Source organism: Lissotriton vulgaris, chromosome 12 (genome assembly GCF_964263255.1).
Source record: "Lissotriton vulgaris chromosome 12, aLisVul1.2, whole genome shotgun sequence".
Classification (NCBI taxonomy): Eukaryota; Metazoa; Chordata; class Amphibia; order Caudata; family Salamandridae; genus Lissotriton; species Lissotriton vulgaris.
This window is the reverse complement of record NC_141700.1, coordinates 297,852,506-297,878,682: the sequence shown is the minus strand read 5'-3', so window position 1 is coordinate 297,878,682 and position 26,177 is coordinate 297,852,506. Positions and strand designations below refer to the sequence as shown.

General features: G+C 46.9%; 1 protein-coding gene across 1 annotated transcript in view; it reads right to left on the bottom strand.

Moving 5' to 3' along the window:
* LOC147674007 (uncharacterized) overlaps nt 1-26,177 on the bottom strand; it is a 640,165-nt gene that overhangs the window by 361,412 nt on the left and 252,576 nt on the right. The window contains exons 11-12 of the mRNA XM_086945549.1: nt 7,102-7,164; nt 4,151-4,261 (exon numbers count right to left, since the gene is read on the bottom strand). Of these exons, the coding sequence (XP_086801675.1) occupies nt 4,151-4,261; nt 7,102-7,164 (174 nt within the window). The remainder of the gene's footprint in view (nt 1-4,150; nt 4,262-7,101; nt 7,165-26,177) is intronic.

The window sequence follows — 26,177 nt, the reverse complement described above, 5'->3', positions numbered from 1 at the left end:
TGACATCTAGTCCCTCTAAACAGTCACACAGAGGGAGAAGGGGTGTGTGTGACATTTGCATCCTGATGGCCCATCACCAGGCTGATTGGTCTGCCTGCGGTAGATTGAGAGAGAGGAGCTGGCACTTGCACCTGAATAGGGATGTGCCTGTCCCTACACAAAGGGCTGCATAGTGTGTATGGAGCCAGGGCAGGAAAGGCTGGGACATTGTGATCTTCAAAGGCCTCAATGATGTCTTCCCCACTTCAAAGGTACATTTGGGCTATATGTACTGGACCCCTGACACCACCAACTTAGAACTTTGCTGGAACCAAGGGCATTCTGCCTGGAAGACAAACTTCAGGAGGGACTGCCACTCTGCTACTTGCTCTGCTATGTTGGCCTGCTGCCTGCTGATTGATGTGCTACAGGAGGGATTGCCACTTTGCAACTTATTCTGCTGTGTTGGCCTGCTGCCTGCTGCTTCTTGCCTGGGAGTCCCAGGGACACAAAAGACTTCTTGCAACTCTTCCGGTGCTGCTGGTCTCTGCCACCTTAGGGGTTCCACCCTTGCTTGTGCTGCCCCTCTCCAGTCCTGGACCTCAGAAGTGGGTTTTGCACCAGTTTTAACCCTGAATGTTGGCGCAGCAGCAGCCTTGCAACAACTGGCACCAATGCATCCCGCTTAGGCGCCGGCGCAGTGGCTGCTTGACAACAGTGTTTTCACTGTTGATGAGGATGATGAGGCTCGATGACAACAGCATACACGATGAAGACCCAAGATGACGACAGCCTGCGTGGCTCGATGATGACGCAGGGCCTGCAGTTCAGCGGAGCTCGACGATGATGCAAAACCCCCACTGCAAGGATCCAAAAACAATGCAGCAGGCTCTTGACTTTGACACTTGCTCCACCCACGGTATATCTTCATCTGTACCTGTCTGGGTCCTGTAGCCTGTCTGCCCTGCATTGCAGTTAATCTAAACTTTGGATTTTCATTGGTCCCTCGCAACGTCTAATAACCTTTTGACAGGGAGAGACTTTGAAACGCTGTTTTCACAGTTAAAAATTCATCTCTTGAGTTCTACTTATTGCATTTTTGTTGTTTTGGTCTCTTTTTAATCCAATACATATTCCCTATTTTTTTAAGTGTTGTGGAGTCTTTTTGTGATGTTTTCACTGTGTTATGTAATTTAAGTGTTGCATAAATATTTTACACATTGACTCTTAAGTTAAGCCTGACTGCTCAGTGCCAAGCTACCAGAGGTGAGCACATGTTAATTTAGGATGTGTATCTGACTTATCCTGTATAGAGTGGTGGTTCCTACCTGGACAGGGTACATACCTCTGATAACTAGAAACCCCGGGCCTCATTTACAGGAGGTTGGAATAGGACAGTGCCACAAGTTTTCTTGCGGTGCTGCCCTATGCCAATGTGAAAGGGCAGGAATGCACTGTTTTTATGAAATACTTGCATTCCTGTAATTTCCGCCAGTGCTGGTGCACAGTGTTGCCTAGCGCCAATGCAGGCACCCTTACATCATGGTGCAAGGGTGTCTGCTTTGCATGCAGGATTGTTTTTGTGCAGGAAGGGTAAACCATCTTGCACAAGTACAGTCCAAACTTCTTTCAATGTGTGCTCCAGAATGTGGCACATATAAAAAGAGGTAAAAACGAGGCAAAATAAAAATACTTCTCTTCGTTACACCAGCTCTGGGGAGGCGTAAGGTTTTAGCGCTGGCCCAGGTTTACATGATTATGTTAATATGGGGCAGCGTCAAAATCCATGAGTGTTGCATGGGAAAACCCACCGCAACACCTATGGAACACCTCCCTGGCGCAGAGTAGGATAATGTAGTGACTTGCACTGTTTTTTCTTAGTCCATTTTGATGAAGCCATGAAAAGCTACACAAAGGGGCTTTTTGTGGCCTCGCAGATATGGTTGAGAGGTGTGCGCCACTGGAGTGTCAGGAAAGCGTCTGATTTATAGGCCCCTCCATTTCTAACACTGACCCAGATCCATCTACCCTTGTCGTCTCTTTTGATGTCCATGACATGCCAATTTAAACTTCTAATAGATAGATCACAACCCCCCATATTGCTGAATAAGAAGATGCAAAGAAGGCATCTGAAAACCGTTGAAATGCCCATACCTTCAGATATCTGTTTTTTTAAATGGGTCTCTAGTAAAAAATTCGCATCAGCTTTTCAAGACGTAACCAATTCAAAATTGACCCAAACATCTGCTTCTTGAGAATCACATTAGCGTTATATGTTGCAATCATAATCATTTCCATCATTAAGCCAGTCTTTAAGTATGCTATTCATATATCACCTATAAACTATATTCAATGTCTTTCTGTTTGATCAAAACATAGCAAGTATGATGCTTTTTTCCCCCTGATTTTCACCCTGTGCAAACCCTTGACACCCCCTCCATTCCCCTAGCTTCTGCCTCTTCCCCTAGTGAGCGCTTTCCAAAGAGAGAATGACCTTCTGCACCCTTTGGAACCCTCATATCTCAGCTGCCACCCTGTTCCTGCTCCTACCCTACCGCAGGATTGTGGATAGGCAGACCTCCACTCTGAACCCTTCTTTTAACGTAATTTATTTCCTTTGCTAATAAGTCTCTGTGTAAAATGCTATCTGTATTATATTGCTTTTTATGCATTGATTGATTGCAACTGAAAAAGGCAAAATGAGCTCATTGCCTTTAGCTGCCCACAGTTGTGGTCAAGTAAAGTAACAGTAACACACAGTCAACTATTTTAATGAATACACTACTCCTTTGGACATGTAAAAACCTTTAACCTTTAAACATTTTGCATCTCTAACCATATCACACAATATGGTAACAAACAGCCCGCCTCTTCTGTCAGGATATCCCTTCCCACAGTGTTGTCTGCTTGGGGCCCCTCCATTTTCTGCTAGTTCAAGCCTCATGATGGCAAACAACATTGAATGATATGCTAAAGGTTGAGATAGAGAAATAGACAAAGTGAAATTGAGAAAAAGTTAATTATCCGAGGGGCCCTGGGCAACTGCCCTCTTTGTCCATGCCTTCCCCTCTAATCACTTATTGAGCTTTATTCACAAAAGTATTAAATCTGCACCCTTAGATTTATGTCTATAAATGGGTGCAGATGAACTACTTTTTTAATTTCACAACCATTCCAAGACCTACGCCTGGTAAACTGTACCATTTGTCAGTTTCAACGCATATGCATGGGAGTGTTCTATGACTCTTTTAAGTTTTATTTTCTCCTTGGAGAGTTCCTTCTCTGATGCCCTCAAAAATGAGGGGATAATCTATTCCTTTGCCCAGTCTGGAAGGTGAGGTATGCCAGAACAGTGGTGAAGTTATTCTCCAACCACTTCCAGGGTTAAAAGTATCAGACTGAAGTTTGAGGATGCCCAGAACTGAACATGTTTGATGCTATTCTTAATTTTACAAGGCAAACCCTACTTGAAACCCTCTCTCCTATCTCTTGCATGGGTTATACAAGAGCAGGTATCATAGGCACTTGTAAAACAATCTATGGGTGCCAAGAATAACATTCTGAGTTGCTGGAAATTGAACAAAAAGTAAATCTCGTTATGAATGAAAGTTTATGACTGGATTTATCATTGTCATAGGACCCATTTACTGTATGCTAGCCCTTGACTCATAGTATTTGGGCCAGTTTTGCACTATACAAACACCAAACACCTACATGCATACATTGTAGCACAGAGAAGGCAGGGTGGGTTTCCAGTTTAATAATCTGAAGCATTGTTTTGCTGTCCTAATGTAAAATATGTTAGATTAGTGTAACCCAAAGTAGAGGTTGCATGCCAAAAGCATTAGACTGTAAGATCATTGTCATAAAGTCTAGCTGTGCTGTTATTAGTCCTGACCTACAAGAGCTGCAACTTGAGGGATTACACTTCTCTAACAGGTTTAACCAGTGAGGCCTGTTTAATCTGAAGGGCAGTTTCACTATCTGATATCTGATACTGTAAGATATATGTGACATAAATAATAGCTTTGCTGTCCAGATTTCAGTCAAAACATACACATTGTTCTTTCTTTGGGTAAAATGTATCTGTGCATAAGGCACCACCACCTTTCCAACCCATTATACTCCACACACATATGGTTTTCTTTAAACTTATCAAGAAACTACATACCTCCTTCCCTTTCTTCATCCTCTCATCAGTTCTGGCATCCCAAACCTTAGAGAGATTAACTGTACTGCTAATGTCCAGCAAGGTAGATGTACTGTCTAAAGGTTCAGACTCCTGCAGACAGAGAAGGAGCAAAGTGATGAGACTCCCAGGCGCCCAGGCCTACATCTTCACACAAGTCAATTAAAAATCCATTTAACAATATGTTGCATGATAATGGATAGCAGAGCTGGGTGACATTCACATACTTTTCTTTGTGTAAATTACCTACAATCCCATAAAATGATGCAGAATGAAGCATTATTATGGGAAATGTTGATCTGGAATTTTGAGCTATTTTTTCACTGTGAAAAGAATTCTCACAGACCATTTTGGATGCAAGGACGCAAAATCACATGTTACATGCATCACAATAAATCGTGTCTGTCCAATCACATTAGTCCAGTGTTCCCGCAATAGGCTTTTTACCCAAACAAAATCTGTTATGTGACATGCTGTAATATCTTAATCTCAGATATTTTGCATGCCAAGCATAATGTGAGATGCTGAAAATTATGCCAGGTTACAGCAGCATAAAATAAAAAATTTCCGGGTTAAATGGATAGATGGTTGAACATAATGGACCAACACTGGAGATGAGATACATGCAGTTTTCATTATAAACAAGTGTATCGCTGTCGGTAGTCCCACACTGTGGGATATGAATTTAGAAGCCTAGTGTAATTTTCCAGATTCATGCCCATATATAGGTATAAATCACCCTATCCTTATATAGGCATAGAAATCATAACTATATTTAGACTTAGCCTATGCAGCCCAAATAAGGCATTGCTACTTCCACTAGCTCCGAGAATCCACAACGATTTCTTGGAAAAACCCACCTTTAGCACTCAAGGACTTCCCCTTGCATGAATATTGATTTATCCAAGAACTCATGGAGTTTTCAAAGAACTGAGTCTTTGATGACGTTATTATGTCCAAATTTACATCAAACTCAGCACCTTCAAGGTATAAATATGCCCACATTTGCCCAGGCAAAGACACAGTGGTTTGGAGCAGTTCGACTATCTACTTGCCCGACGCCCTGCTACAGCATAAGCCGAAGAAAGCCGACCCTCCAGCTGACGCACTGAGAGAGACGCTGTCTTTTCTCCTGCCGAGAAATCAAGCTCCAGTGTTTACAGGCTACCCTTGCGGGTTGTTGGTAAATCAAGTCCTGAGAGAGAGATACAAGACCTCCTTCATTCTAAACCAAGGTACGGAGCTGATTAGACCCTTAGAGAATTCTTGGAATAGATTCTTGGCAAAAGAAATACTAAACTTAAGCTACACCTCACAAAGGGCCATATGTATCAAGCTAATTAGCATTCGCAAAGGCCGAAATTCTGCGAATTTCGGCCTTTGCGAATGCTAATTTGACAAATGGTATGTATCAAACATGTTTGATGCAAAATAAGGAATAGCAAAATTTGCAATTCCTTATTTTGCGATTGCACTTAAGGAATCGCAAATTTTGCGATTCCTTAAATGCAATGTATCAAACAAAAAATATTCAAAAAATGCCATTAAGGATTTGCAAATTACCACCAACTTCTAGTTGGCGGTAATTTGCGAATTCTTTTCAAAAAGCTTTTTTCCAAAAAACAAAAGGTGCCATATGACGCCCATACATGCCCTTAGGGCATGTATGTGCGCCATATGCCCCCAAATGTCTTTTTCAGGGTGCAGCAGGGTGTTCTTGAGACACCCCTGCACCCTTGAAGAAATTCCTAATTTGCAATTAGCTAAATGCTAATCGCAAATTGCACCTTCATTCTTATGGGCCACCTGGCCCATGGAAATTAATGGGTAATTTGCGATTAGCAATTTGCTAATCGCAAATTAGGAATGGTAAAGAATCGCTATTTAATAGCGATTTTGTACATACATACAGTTTAGCGAATTCCAAATAGCGATTCCTTAAAATTCGCTATTTGGAATTCGCCAAACGGTAGTATGATACATATGGCCCCTACTTCTTCCCTTGTACTAGACCTAGGTTAGGTACACCGGGGTAGGCATATTTTAGAAGCACCAGTTGAGTACTTTCAGTCTTTATTTATTAATGTATGTATTTTATGTTATTTTATATGGCTTAGAAACCATATCATGCTTTTACAATATTACTTTATAATACTCTTTTTACTGTACGCATTGCACTTTATAACCAGTATTATGATTGTAGCAGTTCACTTCTTATGCTTGAGAAAGAAGACTGTTCTATAAATACTTTTTATTGAAAACGCCCGTCTCTACATTTCCCAGCACCTCTGGTTAAACGAAGCATGCACAATTGACTGAGTAAAATAACTATCTATTGTTTCTGCGACTCTAGAGATTGATTTCTTATTCTTGGGAAACAAAGTTGTTATGTTTATGCGGTTGTCAGAAACGAATCCCTTCTTGTGAATTCGAGAAAGTTTCTAGTGACCTCTGAGCTAGCTGGCACTCACAATTAAGTCTAATATATTCAATAGAGACCTAGTCGACCTCAGTCCTACGTCTAAACTATAGTATATGGTATTCCAATGCGCAGAGCCTATTGAGAATATAGGAACTACACTACAACACATGCATCCCCAATAATCACTAGTCCCATACACACACTTTCCAATAATGACCAAGCACATATCTCCAAGCCCCAAACATAGTACCTGCCCCGCACATGATTGTTGAAATCATGAATCTGAGCCCCCAAAAACTGACATTTGCTTCCCAACCGAGTATCTAAGCCCAAAGTCACTCACATCCTGTTCAAAACATATGTTGATGTATTACCCAATTGTACATCAAGCGAAGTTCACAGGAACTCACTCAAATTACCCTTGTGAAATTTGATGATCGTGTAACCCACGCTTTGCCTCAAGGATTTGGCCCAAGCATCACAGGGAGTTTTGCTCTCCTGAAAGACTTACCTGAGATCCAGTATCTTCCATAGCGGATACCCTCCAATTTTCACCCACAGACTCCAGAGCCATCTGCAAAAAAACAAATACATCAAGACCGGAGTAAGACTTAATCTAAGAGATAAGTAGTAAAGGAACGGCGGCCAAGAGACAATACAAGTAATTTGAATAACTTGGTCAGGAGACTTTTGATGCTGTTGAACAACTTATTGTGATTACCTGAGCGCTTCTTCCAAAAAGACGATTTACAAACTACAAACTGTATATTTTAATATAGAGGCAAACCATACTTTACAAGAAGTTATAATCTTTGGGGCATTAACAAGTGGACAATGTAAATGTAAATGTACAGGAATTTATATAGCGCAAATCACCAACTGGTCTCTAAGCGCTTGCTTAGGGAACCCATCCTGGTATTCCCCTGTGAGATAACCCCGGCAGGGTATCCGCAAGGTGAAAGCCAGGCATCCCGCCGCAAGGGGCCATTGTGGAGATTAAGCAAGCTATTGCCCAGAGTCACAGAGTATGAACCCATGAATCGAGTAGGCACCGGAGCGAGAATTGTCGAGTCCATGGACATTTTAGGACTCAAGACCCCGCCGAGCCAGGAATTGAACCCTGGTCCTGGGCTGACCTCTGCTTCCAGGTCTGCCTCCTCTAACCAGTGAGCCACACTTCTCCACAATTATCAGTAAAGAGAAAGAGAGATGCACTATTAGGTTTTTAGGCCTCTGCATTTGTGAGTAGATTGTAAAGAGTCATAGAAAATACTTCTTATCAGCAATTGTTTGGGCAGTGTTTAATTACTTTTGTTATGTTTTACCAATAGAAAGCCAGACCACTATGCTGAAGGAGATAAGCACAGTGTAGAACTCCACTTCATAATCCAGAACAGATGGTTCGAGAGAAAGCATGATCCTGAGCACAGTAGTCATTTTTTTTTCAAGTCAAGTAGTCTATAATCGAATGCAAAATACACATCCATAAAAGCATGCCAAACATTGAAGCAGCATTATAAAGTACATATTCGAGAGTGAACATAACCTACTATAGTCAGAGAAAAATACACAAATTATGTTAAAAACCTTAAAATACCAGTTATATTGGCCTTTTATACTTATGTACAAATCCGAATCTGCCATGTGTACAACTTTATTGGCTAACCTGTCTAGCATAATTTTATAAAGTGCCTATGTAGTGATATATATTAATGAAAAGATTAAAATTATGTCTATAAATATGTTATATTGCACAGCTCTAGATGCCGCCAAATATTCATATAAAACATTTAGAATGTGGTACAGCTTGATCTAATCAAATTGTTAAGACTATATTCTTTCTGCTGTAAAAAAAGTCTATAAAAAAGACACTATTATAACAGCACATTTCTAAAGAACGTAGAGTTTGCAGGAATAAGTATGCAGGTCGGCATTGGGTAAAGCCATGCTGTTTTAATATTGGGACGATGTATCTTTTCCATTGTCTAGTGTAAAACTTGCAAGAAAGGACCACCTGCAATGTGTTCTGGGATGACGTTATCACAAGGGCAGTACATCAAATGTACTGCCCAGTCATTCATCTTTGGAAAACTGACTAATCGATGGAAAATGTCCAATCTCAGACAGGTTAAAACAAATCTATTTCTACCAAACAAGACAGATTTGAGATAAGGTTGCATATTAAAAGTTGTTATAATTAATTGGTTCCTTAGTACACTAGGTTTTGATGTTTCAAGTGTCCATCTTAGGGCTTCTGGCCCTTCTCTTTCAGGCTTTTTTTTACTAATGGTGCACAGGGTTTCAGGTCTCTCATAGTATTCACAGCATCCCATAGCTTGAAACAGGCTTTGAACGTACGTGAACCACAAAATTCTTATATGCTGACTCAATTTCATGCAGTCCCTTATGATTGCTTGGTTCAGTACTATATACTCTGAGGTCCAGATTTTGTGCCAGAGGAGTATTGGATGCAACTTTATCACATCTGTAACGTGTTATGTCCCCAGCTCCGCATGGATGACATAGTCAGAAGTGCGTTTAAAAAAGGTGAGCAAATATCTAATAAATTTGTTTTCCACCGTTTGTAAGTCAATACAATTTTTGTACCTGCCCCAAATGTCATTATACTTAGGCCCTTGGCCATATATATTTGCATCATTACCTCGGCTGGGGTTAGTACCCAAACGTTTTGTAAAGCTTCTGAGTGCCATACAGGCTTTAGTAAAAATGAGCTTCCTATTGGCAATAGATTTATTCCATAGGCAATCTTGATCAACTAGGACTCCCAGGTAAGAGAATGTCCTAGTAAAGTAAATTGTAGTGTCTTCTATTCTAGTCTCGCTATACTTTTTGCTTGCCCTGCCGCGTTTCATGATACGCCTTATACTATTGATTTGATGAATTTACCCCCACTGTAACCTGACCAAGAGGAACATTGGGCTTCTCTAAAAAAACAAGGCTCTTCATTTGTTAAATGTTTAAACTGGCCTAGGTGGGCATTTATTTAGGGGGTTTAAAATGATACATAGAGTTCCCTGGGTAGGAAAATCAAGGAAACTAAACAGTGCTGACTGTGTGGTGGTGAACTTTGGGTCTCCCCGGATTGTGAAGCTCATTTTAGGTAGAGCAGGATCAAGGCATTTAAACAGTGAAGGTATTAACATTCTAGGGTTTTTCTATCAAAACCCTCCTATTTTCAGAAGGAATGGGCTGGATAATCTGAGAGTAGCTCATGCCCAGGGAATGTATGAGTATTCGGTTCCAACACACAATAGATTTGAAGCAATCATGAACCTAGAGGATATTGATTGACTTGAATCTGTAAGTATATTCGATAATGTCTCACCAGGTGTGGGTGTTCATTGTGGCGAATCCAGGGGCATGACTCTCTGTGGTAGTAATGATGGAGTCCCATGTGTTTTCAAGCCCAGGAAGTCAATTGATTTTACGAGTCATTCTGTACTTACTACCCCACAGGTGTCTGGTTTCGCCTGTAAGTCTAAATTTACTGATAAAGCCCTAGTCCCTTATTTGTTAAACCCTTCACAAGGAGATTTTAACCAAAGTAGAGGACCCAGTGACCCCTGTACAGTTCTAAAATTAGCTTCATGGAATATTGCAGGACTTAGTGGCAAAATGGCCTCTAGCAAATGGCTACAATATATTGAGAATCTGGATAGAATATGCTTCCAAGAGACTTGGGCAGTTGAACAGGTTTTTTGTGAAGGATATATTAACTATTCCAAACCCGCCATAAAGAGTGATGGTGGCAGACCGAAAGGGGGCTTGACACTGTGGATCAGGCAGACTGTGGAATTTAAGACGGAAGAGATTGCTATCGACTCTGAAGACATTATTATTCTAAGGATAACTCAGGGTAGTACCCTTGATGTCTTGCTTACAAATGTATATTCTAGGGGTCTTCAAGGCAGCAAGGTTTCGAATACTGTAACCCAACTCGATGTTTTTCTAATCAATCAAAGAGGTCACAGCATCATTTTAATTGCCGGGGATTTTAATTGTACTCATGAACCCCTTGACTGTGAAGACATGAGTTTTACTATTGAGGAGGATGACCAATGGGCAAACCCACCCCAGGAACGTCCTCCCATAAGAAAATGGACCTGTGCCGCAATTCAAATGAAAGTATTTTGCTTGGAGCATAGATTGAGGGCAGCAAATGGTCGTACAGACTCTGATAAATAGGGGAGGTCAACATATCTCAGTGGCCATCGATCTAGTCGTATCGACTAATTTATCTTAAATAAGGAGTTTTGACCTAATTTTTTAGACATGGAGGTGGAAGTACGGCCAGAAAGTGATCATAATCCACTCGTGGTCACGCTACGGTTTTTGAAGATTATGTATGCTGACGCACTACCACCCCATGCTGCCTTCGTAGCAGGCCAATTGTCCAATGACACAAGACGCCTTAACTAGGCCAAGATTGACTTGAACCCCGAGAAACTGCTAGATTTGAGTAATCTGGTAGCTAATACACTAACTGTTGTTAAGGAAGTTACTGCACAGGGGGTCAATCTAGACAGAGTTGGTTGGGCTCATGAACATCTTTTTAACCAACTTAAAGATTTTTTTATAACTAAGAGTAAAAAAAGTCCTACCATGTCAAACCAAAAGGCTGCGGCCTGGTACAATACGAATTGCCGTAAGGCCTATAAGTCTCTTGCAGCGGCAATCAGGAATAAAGAACATCCAATCATACAAGAGAAGAGGCAGGCCCACAAGGCAGTAAAATTACAGGCTAAACGGGAGTGGGATGAAGCACATTGGGCAGATTTGCTTAGTGCTTGTAGTGGGAGAGATATGATGAAATTCTGGCAACTAGTTAAATGGGGGAGTGGGGATCCGAGGAAAGTGCCAACCAATCATGTGGAACCGGATCTGTGGGTCCGTCATTTCAAAAGCCAGTTTGAAAAGGGTTCGGGTCCCAGTTAATTTTTACAATGCCTCCCTCTCCCCCTGCTCTCAACATTACAAAGCAAGAGGTAGTAAATGCTCTCCGACAGATCCCAAAGGGTAGGGCTCCAGGACTTGATTGCATTCCTGCAGATCTTTTTATACAAGATATAGATTTATGGGCAACATAAATTCAGGTGCTAATGCATGCAATTGATAAGGGAGTTCCAATTCCTAGCTCCTGGGCAGGTGCGGTAATTCTCCCCATTTTTAAAAAGGGAGACCGTTCTCAGCCAGGTAATTATAGGCCCATAAGCCTGATTGATTGCATTCAAAAGGTATCGGCCAGAGTGATCTTAGCCAGAATGCAGATTTGGTTAGAAGAATGCTGCATACTCTCTGATTTACAAGCAGTGTTTCGTCAAGGCGTTAGCACAGTGGACCAGGTTTTGAGGTTTGTTCTAATCTACTGGTGCACTGTCATATTGGATAACGGCTCAATCTATGCTGCCTTCGTGGACCTAAGGTCCGCGTTTGATTTAGTCCCCCGCACGAAACTTTGGCATTGCCTCTCAAAATTGGGGATGCCTCTGGACATTTTGACATTTGTTATCAAACTCCATACAGATAACTTTACCCAAGTCAGATGGGACATGGCGGGTAGTACTACAGAGAAGTTCCCTGTAGAAAAGGGTGTAAGGCAGGGCTGTGTATTGGCTCCTACCTTATTTTCAATATACATCAATGGGGTATTGAAATATTTTGAAAATTACCCTACGGATGCCCCGACCTTGCTAGGAAGTAAGATTCCACTTCTAATGTTCGCCGATGACACCCTTCTTCTATCTAAAACAAGACAGGGACTTCAACGTGCATTATTGAGATTTGAGGAGTTCCGTGCAGACCATGATCTTGTCATTAATGTAGCTAAAACAAAATTTATGGTTCTCCAGAACTCAAACAAATCCATCGGTGAAGTAAGAATGTCGGAGGGCTCGTTAGAGAAAGCCAAGACATTTTCATATTTAGGGATACACATTGACAAAAAATTAAGTTGGAAGCCGCAAATAGACAGCCTATCGGTGAGACATGCTCAACTTTCTGGTGCGCTCCTTAAAGAGCATAGATGTTCGTATACTAAACCTGTAGCCCCCATTTTCCCAATCTATAATTCCAGAATAAGTGCCTCTATCCTATATGGAGCAGAACTGTGGGGGTATGCAAATCTGGACTCTCTGGTGGTGGGTCAAAATAAGTTTTTAAGATCAGTAATTGGCATCCCGCAATCAACCCCATTGATCCCTTTATATTTAGACCTGGGTTGTCAGGCCATTAGGGATGTTGCACATTATAGGCTTTTGATATACTGGAGGAGGCTCTGGGTGTCCCCAGAGCTGGCCAGTTATGCTTTGGTCTTGATGGAAGTTCGGGAGCTGGATGTAAACAAAAACATTGTATGGATTAGTTGCTTTAAAAACATTCTCTGCGAAATGGGGCTAGGACATCTTCGGACTAACACTGCGGTCAGCACATTTGCAAGTAAAGTTGAGCTAAAGGCCGCCTATGGGCATATGATCAATTTTAAACGGTATACTGTTACCCCCAAATCTACCTTGTCTAGCATCTTCCTGGGGACTAAACACGAACCAAAATTGGAGATGTATTGGGACCAAATCACTTGTACACGGGACAGAAAATTATTCCATCAGTTTAGATTAGGAACTCTACCCACCAATGCCTTTATTTCAAAATGGTTCAAAGTGGATAACAGTAGTAGTAACTGCCCGTTCTGCTTAGATAAAGAAGAATCAGTGCCTCATATTATTTTTGCATGCCCTGCTTACAGCAACCCGAGGCAACGCTGGTTGAACCCCATTTGTATTGCCGTGGGTACCAGGTCATATTTCGAGGCTTTTAGATTATTTAAAACATCAGTAGAGGGTCCGATTATGATAGCGATAGCTACATTTTTGGAACGGGTATGGTTAACTAGATGGATGGACAGGAGATTAGACAAAGCCATCTCTATAACTACTAACTGAGACCATCCCTATGTTTACTGTTCTTTACCTTCTATTATAATATGTGATGAATTTAACGTGTGACTAGATGCTCTTTTTAGGATTTTTATGGTTGCTTTTTATTATGCACGTTCCCGCCAATCAAACGAGGATATTTTATTGTATTACTTAATATTTATCTTTTTATAAATGGTATATGTCTTGTTCAAATAAGTATGGCCTTAAAGTGGCATTTTGGTTTATATAACCCGGATTTGATGTTTGTCTGTGAAAACTTTTGTGATTTTTTTTAAATCGAAATAAAGTTTACAAACTGATAAATGTTTTCCCTATATTAATTAAGAGACCAAGATCTATCATGTAATGTGCAAAATTAGACAACAAGGACTGCAGAGCTAAGGGGGTGCAAGCCATAAGAACAGCGTTGTCAGTGTATAAGAGGGCCGGGACTGGGCGCGTTCCTATTTGTTGTAAGTCTTTAGTTGACATTGCAAGTACCCCCCCTACACTGTTAATGTATAATGAAAACAGGAAGGGGCCAGAACGCATCCCTGCCTCACCCCTCTATTGACACTGCATGCTTTAGTACATTCTCCCCATTACCGTATCTAACCTTGGCCCTGCAGTCTGAGCATAGGTCCCTCAATAAGCTAATGATTGACGCCTCCACTCTCAGATGCATTCGTTTTTGCCACAGTTTTGACTGTATGACACAATCAAAAGCTGATGTTAAATCGACAAAGGCTAGATATAAATTGTCTTTCTTAGTGTGAACGTACTTTCGGATTAACTTATTTAGGTTAAGGCCCTGCTTAATCATGCCTATCCCCGCAGAAGCCATATTGCAGATCTGACAGGATATTTTGTGATTCCACCCAGTCCTGCAGCCTTTTTAGGATTACACGCCCTGCTATCTTAACAAGGGAGTCAAAGAGTGAAATAAGTCTATAGCAGGCAGGGTTAAGCTGGTCTCCTTTTTTAAAAATCGGAACGATGATTGACTCTCCCTACGTGGACAGCTTCCCTTCTAAACAACAAGCCCTCAATACCAGGGTTAACATGGGCCCCAATAAATCAATATGTCCCTTATACAAGTCGACCGGTATTGCATCCAGTCCTGGAGCCTTGCAAATCTTACTGAAATAGCGTTTTTAACGGCTTCCAATGTGAAGGGAGTAATGGGAGATGTTTGAAGTGGGGTGACATTTTCAACATAATTATAAACAGACCCTCTTGTTGGTTGGTGTCAGGGAGTGCATCCATTTAAAACAAAATAAAAAAATTGCAGAGTTTTATATAGCGCGAACTTGACCCGAATCGGGTATCAGAGCGCTTTACATAGCACCAGTTATGTTACCTGAGGACACACATTCATTTTTGTTAGGCACGGGGAGATTAAGTGAATTGCCCAGAATCATAGGATGTTTTAGCATCATTACCGAGACTCAAACCCAGTTCCCCAGGTCCAAGGTCGAGCGCCCTCCAATAGGTGTGGAGTCAATAATCCTCCAGAAAGCTCTTGTATCATTACTGGTGCTTGCTTCCTGTAGCTGTTCCCGTGCCTTTTCTCTTAGGCTTAGTTTTTGTAATTTTATTGCCTGCTTGTATTCAAACCTACATTTACGTACTTCTCTAGGGTTTCTAGGCATTTTGTGGAGCTCCTTCTTTAATTTTTTTAGGGTTTCAGAGCACGCTGAGTCAAACCATCCATGTTCCTTAGATTCAGCCTTGCCTCCTGCAACAAAGAGGCCCACCTTAATGCCTTCTGTTATCGATAGGTAAGCTGTAATAATCAATCAATCAATCAATACATTTGTAGAGCGCACAACTCGGTATACACCCGTTACAACGCATCTTTTACTCCGCACTACCATTACAACGCAACTTTTACAACGCATACCATTACAACGCATTGCGCTGGGGGGCGCTCTAGGATAGGGAATAAGTATAATTTACTATCCAACACCTTCCCTAGGGTCCACGGGGACTGGAGTTAGAATAGTAAATTATACTTACCACTATCCAGCACCTCAAAGCGCTATGCGTTGTAATGGTATGCGTTGTAATGGTCGCGTTGTAACGGTAGGTAGTTGTAATAGTATGCGTTGTAACATGGTACATCCGCACAACTCACCTGTGACGGTCTCAAGGCGCTGGGGGGGGCGGGGTGCTGCTACTGCTCGAACACCCAGGTCTTGACTTGAGGAGTCTCCTGAAGGCCAGCAGGTCCTAGGTCTGTCGTAGGCGGATGGGGACGGTGTTCCGGGTTTTTCCGGCGAGGTAGGAGAACGATCTGCTGCTGGCGGTCGCTCGATTGATGCGGCTGGTTCGGGGTGTAGAAGGTGATTTGTTCATTGAGGTATACTGGTCTGGTGTTGTGGAGAGCTTTGTGAACATGGGTGAGGAGCTTGAAGGTGATCCTCTTGTTGATGGAAAGCCAGTGTAGGTCTTTCAGGTGGGATGTGATCTGGCTGTGGCGGGGGATATCGAGGATGAGGCGTGCAGAGGTGTTCTGTATGCGTTGTAGTCATTTCTGGAGTTTGGCTGATGTTCCTGTGTAGAGAGCGTTGCCATAGTCCAGTCTGCTGGTGACAAGGGCCTGGGTGACTGTCCTTCTGGTACTGGTGGGGATCCATCTGTAGATCTCGTGCAGCCTGCGGAGGGTGTTGAAGCAGGAGGAGATGGCGTTCACTTCCTGGGTCATTGATAATGTGAGTCCAGGATGACGCCCAGGTTTCGTGCGCGGTTAGTGGGCGTCGTGCAGCTCTTAGTGCAGCCGGCCACAATGAGTCGTCCCATGCATCCCGAAGGAGTGGATCCGATGATGAGGACCTCCGTTATATCCGAGTTTAGTTTTAGGTAGCTGACCGTCATCCAATTGGCGATGGCCTTCATTCTTTCCTGGAGGTTGGATTTGGTGGTGGTGGGGGCCTTGGTGAAGGAGAGGATCAGCGGGGTGTTGTCGGCATATGAGAGGATGTTGAGGTCATGCGATCTGGCGATGTTGGCAGGCGGTGCCATGTAGATGTTGAAGAGTGTCGGGCTGAGGGACGATCCTTGGGGTACGCCACAGATGATCTTGGCGTCTCTAGAGCATAATGGAGGAGGCGGGCACTCTGGGTTCAGCCGGTGAGGAAGGAGGTGGTCCAGTCGAGTGCTTCGTTACAGATCCCTGCGTTGTGGAGGCCTGTGCGGAGAGTATGGTGGCAGACGGTGTCGAAGGCGGCTGAGAGGTCCAGGAGGATGAGGGCTGCGGTTTCTCCATTGTTCATCATGGCCCTGATGTCATTGGTTGCAGTGATGAGGGCTGTTTCGGTGCTGTGGTTGCTGTGGAAGCCGGATTGGGACAGGTCCAGGATGTTGTTCTTTTCGAGGAAGGAGGTCAGTTGTCTGTTGACGGTCTTCTCGATGACTTTCGCCGGGAACGGGATAGGGAGATTCTTGAGGTCCTTGGGGTCAGCTTTGGGTTTTTTGAGTAGGGCGTTGGTCTTGGCGTGCTTCCAGCTCTCTGGGAAGGTGATGGTCTCAAAGGAGCTGTTGATGATTTTGCGGAGATGAGGTGCGATGGTGGAGCTTGCTTTGTTGAAAATGTGGTGCGGGCAGGGGTCGGATGGTGAATGGGAGTGGATGGTGTTCATGATTTTGATGGTGTCTTCGTCATTGGGTCCAGGAAAGCAGGGGGTCGATGTTGATGTAGCTGGGGGGCGGCGAGTCTGAAGTGTCTGTGTCAGTCAGGGAGGCCTGGTGTCTGAAGCTGTCGTGGATGTCTGCGATTTTGCGGTGGAAGAAGGTGGCTAGGGAGTCACAGAGGTCTTGTGATGGCGGGATGTCGTTTGAGTTGGAGCTGGGGTTGAAGAGTTCCTTCACAATGTTGAAGAGCTCTTTGCTGTTGTGTGCATTGTTGTTAATGTTCTCTTTGAAGGATGTCCTTTTGGCGGTACAGATGAGCTAGTGGTGTCTGCGAATGGCGCTCTTGTAGGCTGTGTTGCTGTGTGGTGTCTGTTAGTTGTGCCACTTCTTCTAGAACCTACGGCAGGCCTGCTTGGATGCCTGAAGGTCGGCTGTGAACCAGATGGCTTTTCTGTCGAAGCATCTGTTCGAGGGTTTCTTTATCGGGGCAAGAGTGTTGGCGCAGTCGTCGATCCATTGCCTGAGGTTGAGGGCAGCGGAGTCGGTGTCAGTAGTGTTCATTGGTGGGTTTTGGGCTAGGGTGGTGACTAGTTGGTCTTCGGTGACTTTCCTCGAGCTGTGGTGGTGGGCTAGTTGTGTGTGGTGGTGCATGGTGGGCTTCTCGAAGTTGAAGTGGACGCAGAGGTAACAGTCCAGTGGAGTTCGGTGGTGTGGCTGAAGTTGACATGATTGCTGTCTGAGAAGATGGGGTCGAGCGTGTGTCTGGCGTAGTGGGTGGGGTCGTGACGAGCTGTTTGAGTCAGAGGTTGGCAAGGTGGTTGAGTTGCTGCCCTTGGTGTTCTCGAGGTGGAAGTTCAGGTCTCCAAGGAGGATGTAGTCCATGGACACAAGGGTGTGCATGCTGACGAAGTCGGCGATGGAGTCGCTGAACTGTGGCCGGGGACCGGGTGGTCTGTAAATGAGGGTTCCTCTGAAGGTGGTGTTGGGGTCGGTGTGGATCTGGAAGTGCTGGTGTTCGGCGGTGATAAGCATGTCGTCGGTGCTGGTTGAGATTCTAAGGGTGTTTCTGTAGACAATGGCGATTCCTCCTCCTGTTATGTTGGTATGGTCCCTGCGGGTGAACTTGTAGCAGTCAGGGATGGCTATGGCGATGTCGGGTGCCGAGGAGGGGTTCATCCAGGTCTCCGTCAGGAAGGCGATGTCTAGAAAGGTGGAGTCGAGCAGGTCACAGAGTTCGATGCCGGGTGGAGCGGGTGTTGAGTAGAAGGCATCAGAGGCTGTTGCGACCTACCTCAGTGGGTGTGGTGGTGGGTTGGAGGCTGTTGTAGTGGCAGTTCTGGCAGTAGAAGGGTCCAAGGGTCGGCTTCGGGATGGCCTGGAAGCAGGTGTGTGATCACTGGCGTGGAGTGAGTGGTGACTGCTGGCGTCGTAATTTCGGTGTTTGAGCTTGAGTCATACTCACTTGTCTGTTTGTATACTACTACGTCTCTGTTTAAAAAAAAGTGCCAGGGGGGCGTGGCCAAGATGGCGACGTGAGCAGATGGAGGTTTTCCGTGCTCTGGCCGACGACCGATATAGCTGCAAATCCCGGTCCTCCCGTGGTGCTTAGACTGGGAGACCAGGTGTAGCCGAAGTCAGGAGGTGCCAGTGGGGCCTCCGGTGCAGCCGTGCAAAAGTGTGGAGTCGCCAGGAGGCGGAAAGCGGAGCGGCGGAGAGCGGAGTGGCGTTGCCGCGGCCTGCCCTGGACTCCGAGGGTGGTGTGAACGGCGGAGAGAAGAGGCCACGAGAGTGTGCTTTAGCCGCCTGGGGACCGGACCGGCGAGGCGTCCCTGGTTGTGAGGCCCTGAGGGAGCAGGCAGCGGCAGGGACTGGTACCGACTGAAGGCGGAGACGGAGGTACTCAGCGATTGGGGGACTTCGGAGCAAGCGCTGGCCGCCATCTTGGGCCCGGCGTAGCGGAGCCGTGAGGAACAGGCGAGTGGTGCTGGCCAGGACTTCCCGGTGGTGCCGGAGCGACTCCATCGAGACGGCTGTGGCCCTGGAAGCTAGTGCGACACTGCTGAGTCGCTAGGAGGCGGCAAGTGGAGCGGAGGGGCTGCGGCTTGCCCCAGGACTGTAGTGTGCTGCAGGGGGCAGTGAGTGGAGACCAGTAAGCAGCTACCGCCCTGGGTCTGGCCCAACTTGGCATCCCTTGGTGCAGGGCCCTAAGAGAAGAGGCAGTGGCGGGGTCTGGCACTGCCTGGAGGTAGAGGACGGCGGCAACCGGTGTCTGGGGATGTCAGAGAAAGTGCTGGCCGCCATTTTGAGCTCGTCGGAGCAGAGCCGGGAGTGGTTGGCGAGTGGAGTTGGCTGGGGCTCCCACTTTGCCACTAGGAAGATCTCAGCGTGACGGCTGTGCCCCGGGGTGACCGCACAGACAGGACGACGCCAACAGTACGGTGAGCGGTGCGGGGGGCCCCCTACTAGAGATTTGTGAGCAGCGTGGCAGCAGGGGCTGGTGAGCAGGGGCCGCTCTGGCCTGGAATCAGTCTGCACTTGCGTCCGGTGAGGAGCAGTGGAGGGGGTCTGCCCTGTGGTGGGGGCAGGCACACCAGAGGCCGGACCAGCGCATTGACAGCCAGTGATCCCGGGGGCCGAAGTGGTGCTGGGCTGCCTGGGGATACAGATTGAGACGTTGGATTTGGACAGCGGCGGCAGGGGACCAGAGGTGGGTCACCGTGGACAGTCCTGCAACGAGAAGTGGACTTGTGGAGTGGTAGGCCAATGGTTCTGGAGGGCGCGCTGCAGCAGTGAGGCCTGGTTGCCTACGGGAAGGATAAGCGGTGGGGAGCGGCGAGTGCAGGGCCTGCGGTTGGCTGGGGCCTGTAGCGGGCCGGGTGTGCAGGTGGAGCGGCGGTGCTGGGAGCAGCCCGGAGCTGGAGAGGTGCTGCTGGAGACATTCCGCATTGGGCCGGCTGGTGGAACAAGTGGTGCGGAGAGCTCATCCATAGTGGCGCACGCCTGGTCATTCCCGAGGGTACGATCTAGTGGGTGGTGAAGGAGTGCAGGAGGTGGGCACCGGAGTGACTGACGTGCCATGTCTACTGCCAGAGGCTGCAAGGAAAAGACGGTAAAGGAGCTCTTCGCGAAAGCACAAACGGCCCAGCAGACGGATGTGATGGCGTCAGCCGTGGTACAGATGGGGCCGGAGGCAGAGGCAAGCTCGGAGCCTATCACGAAAGCGTTCCTTGAATACCTCTTCACGACATTGAGGGAGGACATCCATGCCCTAAAAACTGAGTTTGCAGGAGAGATCAGGGATGTGAGGAAAGACGTGGACGGGAATGGCGAGCGGGTGGCGGACTTGGAGAGCAAGAATGACGATAAAGACACTGAACTAGCCGCCCTACAGCAGGAGATTGTACGGCTCCACGATCAGCAAGTAGACCTCCAACTGCACATGGAAGATCTGGAGAACCCTTCTAGGAGGCATAACATCCGCAAACGGAATGTGGCACTGTCGGAGACCACCAAGGGCCTGTTTCAGTTTGCAAGGGAAATCTTTAATCACGTCCTGGGTCGCCCATTGGAATCTGAACTACGCCTTGACTGGGCGCACCTGAGGGCCTCGCCGGCTCCACCACCGGACATTCTGGTCTGCGTCCAGGATTACCGCACGAAGGAGGAGATATTGCAGAAAGCGCGACAGATGCATACCCTCTCCTTCCAAGGCCACTCCCCACTGCTGTTTCAGGACTTGGCAGCCCTCACATTAAACAAGCGGCGTCTCTTTAAACCGGTCACGGCCCATTTGCAACAGCAGCAGATACCCTACAGTTGGGGTCATCCATTTCGTCTGGTCTTCAGACTAGATAACAAGCAATGCCAGCTCCACTCAGTCTCAGAGGCCTGCCGTTTGTTGGGTATCGATCCGCCCACCGAGGAGGAGGAAGGTCAGCGGTCAGTACAGGAGACGGACGACTCCAAGCCCGGATGGCGACAACAGAGGCGACGATGGAGAGTCAAGAAACTCCTAGCGAAGGAAATAACGGAAGGCCGAAGGTCTGCGGTGGAGGCGGTGGCCACAGGCGGCAGCTCGGACCCCAATGACTGACTGGTCAAGCTCATTGTTGAGCTATGATTTCCTAATTTGATGCCTGGATGTTGGCGGGAGAGTGGCCACTGGAAGTTTTGGTGTACTACCCCGTTTCACATTTTCCCTATCATCTGTAGATAAAGGACTTATGGTGCTTTTGTTGTTTGGGGGGTTCTGGGGGTTGGGTAAGGAGAGGGGGGGAATGGTCCATGGTCCACTGACCGTATGGGTTTGTAGTTAGTTTCTACTCCAGGGGCCCCTGGGCGGGGCTGTGTTCACATACTGCTACACCGTCTGCTTCTATGGCTTTGATATCGCTGGTCGGGTGTTCTACTGGTTAGATGCCTGTCAGGGATCTTACAATACTTACACTTAATGTTCGAGGGCTGAACAACCCAGTCACGTGCAGGGCAGTACTGCCATGTTTAGAGCACTCACAGGCCGACATTTGTCTCCTACAGGAGACACATCTTCTCCCCAAGGATTGTCATCGCCTACGATCTCGTAGGTTCCCCTCTCAGTTCTTCTCCTCGAGCCCCACTAAGAAGGCCGGTGTTGCAATCTTGTTGGCTCAGAAGTTTAGGGGCAGGGTGTTACTCAAAGCTGCGGAGATCAAGGGGAAACTGTTAGCCTACAGTTGTTCGATTGGGGGCTCCACACTCACTATAGGCACTGTATATGGGCCCAATGAGGGCCAAGACAATTTTTTCCATAGGGCACTTACAGAGATCACGATCGCAGTAGACGTTATATAGTGCTTAGGGGTGACTTGAACATTGTTTTCGATAATGCCCTAGATAGGTTGTGTCAGCGTACTTCCCAGACGGGGGCTCTTTCATCAGAGGACTTGGAACGTTTGGCGGAATGGGTCTTCACAATCTTTGGTGCAAATTTCACCCTGGGGAGAGGGATTATATGTATTATTCCAATGCACATAAGTCCTATGCGCGTTTAGATTATTTGCTTGCATCTGCGCCTACTCAGGCGCTTGTTACTAAGGTGGACATAGGCACTGCCTCATTTTCTGATCACGCCCCAGTAACATTGGTCCTTTTCAGGCCTGTGGCAGGGTTTGGCGGCTGCGGGAAACTTTATTACACAGGGAGGAGGTGGTTGCTAAGATTCAGCGGGTGATTACAGACTACCTATTACATAACCACAATGACGAGACAACACCCTACATGCAGTGGGCTGCGCTTAAGGCGGTTCTCAGAGGGAAATTTATCGCTATCTCAGCAGCGGAGAATGTAGAGAGTCAGGCTAAGAGAGACGACCTCACTCAACGGACCAGGGAACTGGAACAGATACACAGGAGAACGGGCGCCCCGAGAATATGGCGACAGTTGAAGGCAGTAGGGCAGCAGCTGGCAGCGTTAGACCTAGATCGGGCGGAATACGTGGCTCTGTAGCTGCGCCATGCATATTACACAGGCGGGGGCAGGAGTGGGCGACTGTTGGCGCACAAGCTGCAGGAGGTGACGCAACAGCGTACGGTGCGGGAGATAGTTCGAGAGGACGGCACGCGGGTTATGGAGGATTCTGACATTGCCAGCTCCTTTAGCTCCTTCTATGCGGACCTTTATTCAACCGAACCCCCGGTTGACGGGGAAGAAACTGATTTTTTGGCCTCGATCCCCCTCCTGGCTCTTTTACAGGAGCAGGTGGAGAATTTGGAGAGGGATATACGACCGGAGGGGGTCATTTTGGCCATTTGCCGTCTTAAAGTTGGAAAGGCCCCTGGGCAGGACGGCTTCCCAGCAAGTTTTTTCAAGATCTTCTGTGCTCAAGTCGCACCAATGCTTACATTCCTTTTTAATTCCTTTTCGGAGCAGAGTGCGATCCCTGAGGGACCTCTTGGAGGCCTCAGTCGTGGTGATACCCAAACCGGGTAAGGACCGTACGACATGTGGGGCATATCGACCTATCTCACTGCTAAACGCCGACCTCAAGCTCTATACCGGGATTCTGGCCTCCCACAGATTCTGTATCTCTTCCGCACAATCCCTCTCCACCCTCCTTTGGGCTGGATAAAGCAGGTGCAATCTGAGCTGTCGCAGTTCATTTGGAATGGGAGGAAGCCCCCTCTGAAACTCCGTCTGGCGATGCTGGCCCCTGAACAAGGCGGGATCGGGGTCCCGGACCTGGCAGCATACTTCCAAGCTACGCAGCCACGCTTTTTGGTTGAGTGGAGCAGGAGGGAGTCGGGGAAGCACTGGTTGTTCCATGATCAAGCCATTGCTGGTAGAACCCTACAGGAGATCCCTTTTCTGCATAGACGGCACAGACCTCCTAACCTGTACGCCTCCTATGTCACGAGAGTCCCGCTGGAGATCTGGGATCATACGAACGTGAGCCATAACCTCACGACTCTCCCTCACCCCTCACCCCCATACTCGGGAACCCGGACTTTAAGCCGGGATTGGACGAGGTGGCCTTCGCTAGGTGGAAGATTTCCAGCTGCCAGTTCCTCTATCACAAGTACAGCCCAGAGGGGATTCTTCCATTTGTGCAGTTCTGTCAGGAGTTCGGGATGCTGGAATCGGAGAGGCTCCGTTACTTCCAGGTGCGGCACTGGGCTCTCAGTGACCAGGTGCGCTCGTCGGCAAACCGACAACTAACGCCCTATGAGCGTTGGTTGATTACGAACCGAACAGACAAGCAACTGATTTCTGATCCATACAAGATGCTTCAGAACAAACACACTTATACCTACTGCGCAGGCAGGGTGCGCTGGCAGAGGGAATTGGGGAGGACACTTACACATAAAGAATGGGAGGGGATATACTATAGAGTGCGCCATTCAGCGTTCCATATGGGGCTCACTGACACCCTCACCAAGGTGGCGAGTTATTGGTATTACACCCCTGACCACCCCTGAGTGCCTACACGAAATGGATCCTGCCAAGGACGCCCTATGTTGGCGCGGCTGCGGTCAAGTGGGCACATTGGTGCATTCGCTATGGGACTGCACGTTGCTCACAGGGTATTGGAAACAGGTCCTGGACGATGTGGACTCCCACTTTGACACGGAAATACCCAGTTTCCTTCGTACATTCTTCTGGGACTCCCCAACCCCTTAACTTACCAGTTGCATTCTCGTAGGGCCGATTAAAAGCCATTGCCATGGGCTCAGCGAGACTGAACATCTTGCCACTCTGGCGCTCGATCCAAGTCCCCACTTACCATGGGTGGCTTCAACGCCTCTGGATGGTGCTTGGCATGGAAAAACTCTCGCTCTCAAGAGCAGGTGAGGGCGCTAGATATGCAGAGTTGTGGCAACCATTCCTGTCTCTGATGGCTTCTGAGTTTCTGGAGGTCACTTGCCCCAGATATCTCCGATTGCTGCGTCTTACGGACACAGGGTAAGGAGGCATAGATAGGGTCAGCTGGATGGAATTGGGATGATCGGCAGGTTAACAGTGTGTGGTGGACATGGACCTTGGGGGGTAGTGGGGGGGGTGAAGGACTGGGTTTTCTTAAGACCCAGCGGTGCCAGGGATAACACCTGAAACCTTCGTGGGTAACCTGTTCCGGCGTACAAATGACAGAGACACGGGACACTTCCTTCGGCGTCAAAGATTCGAGGTTTATTACTGCAGGGAACACAGAAGTCACAGGAAGTACAACACGTGTAGGTTCGAGGAGTCTGATTCGACTTGCCTCTGTGGACCGCTCCTTTTATACAGTTCTAACGCATTGAATATCATAGTACACAAAGGTTTACAACTCGGTTCCCATCGTAAAGACCATAAGGGGTTGCTTTTCATGTATTCAAGGCCCGGAACATAAGTACAGAAACGTTTGCTAGCTCCCAACTGTAAAAACCCATCTTCCCACCATTAGTACATTCCAATCAGCAGTAAACAGATCGAGGAAGGAACAGAAACAGGTGCAGAGGAAGACAGAAACAGTGGGGAGATCCGAAAGGGTGTAAAAGGGGTGGTATCGGGAAACACGAGCTGCTGGCATCAAAGGGGATGTGCTTAATGAATGCACAACTAAGACAATAGACCGGCACGGCAAGATGAGCCTCGAGCGGGCCATCTGCCTTACAGTGCCGTCCCCCTCATCATAAAGACACTTTCAAAGGAAGCATGTCTTCCGCAAGAGTTTGGGAATCCCAGGGTCGCGAAGCGGACAACGTCCGTTCGCTGGCTACTTGAGGGCAAGAGACAAAATGGATGCCGCATCTGAGATGGAACCCGTGGGCTCGGATGTAGAAACCCACGAAACAAACAAACGGTTTAGGCTAGCACAACGAAAACGCGTACACCCACTAAACTCGTCATTTGCGGTTCATAGATACCAGACTCGACCATATTCGTGCGAGTCGAAAACACCACTTACGATCGTCACGGAACCTCAGGGCCAAGTGGGGATGGGGAGGGTAGGGGGGCTGGGGTTGGGTCGGTTTGGGTGTGGGGGGCGTTGTTCTTTCTGGGGCTCCTTTTCCTGCTTGTATTATTTGCCCAGTTTGCATGCGTGCCCAGGGCCGGTGGAAGGAACTCACGGCTTGTGCCCTTCCCGTGTAAGTTTGTGGGGTTGTCGCATGGGTGTGGAGGGAGCTTGCGGTCTATTACGGCCTTCTGGATAGGCCAGTTAGCATTATTACGGCCTTCTGGATAGGCCGGTTAGCATGCAGCCCTCTTACCGCCTTGCCCCTAGCTTTAATACGCGGCCGGCCCAGTAAGGGTTGTAGACGGCTTGCTGTGTTTAATTTCTGATAGCCCTTGGGATTTTATTTTTGCATTGTCATACAACTGAGCTTCAACGCCGGCCCGCTGGGTTGTAGGCGAACTTGATTGTGATTTTCTTATGCCCGGGTTTTTCTTGTCAATAAACAAATTTAATACTAATAAATAGTGCCATATTAATGTGTATACTCAGTGGGAAATGGTCACTAAGTGGCATTGAGTGCGTATTAAAGTTAAAAAGGTAGCCTAA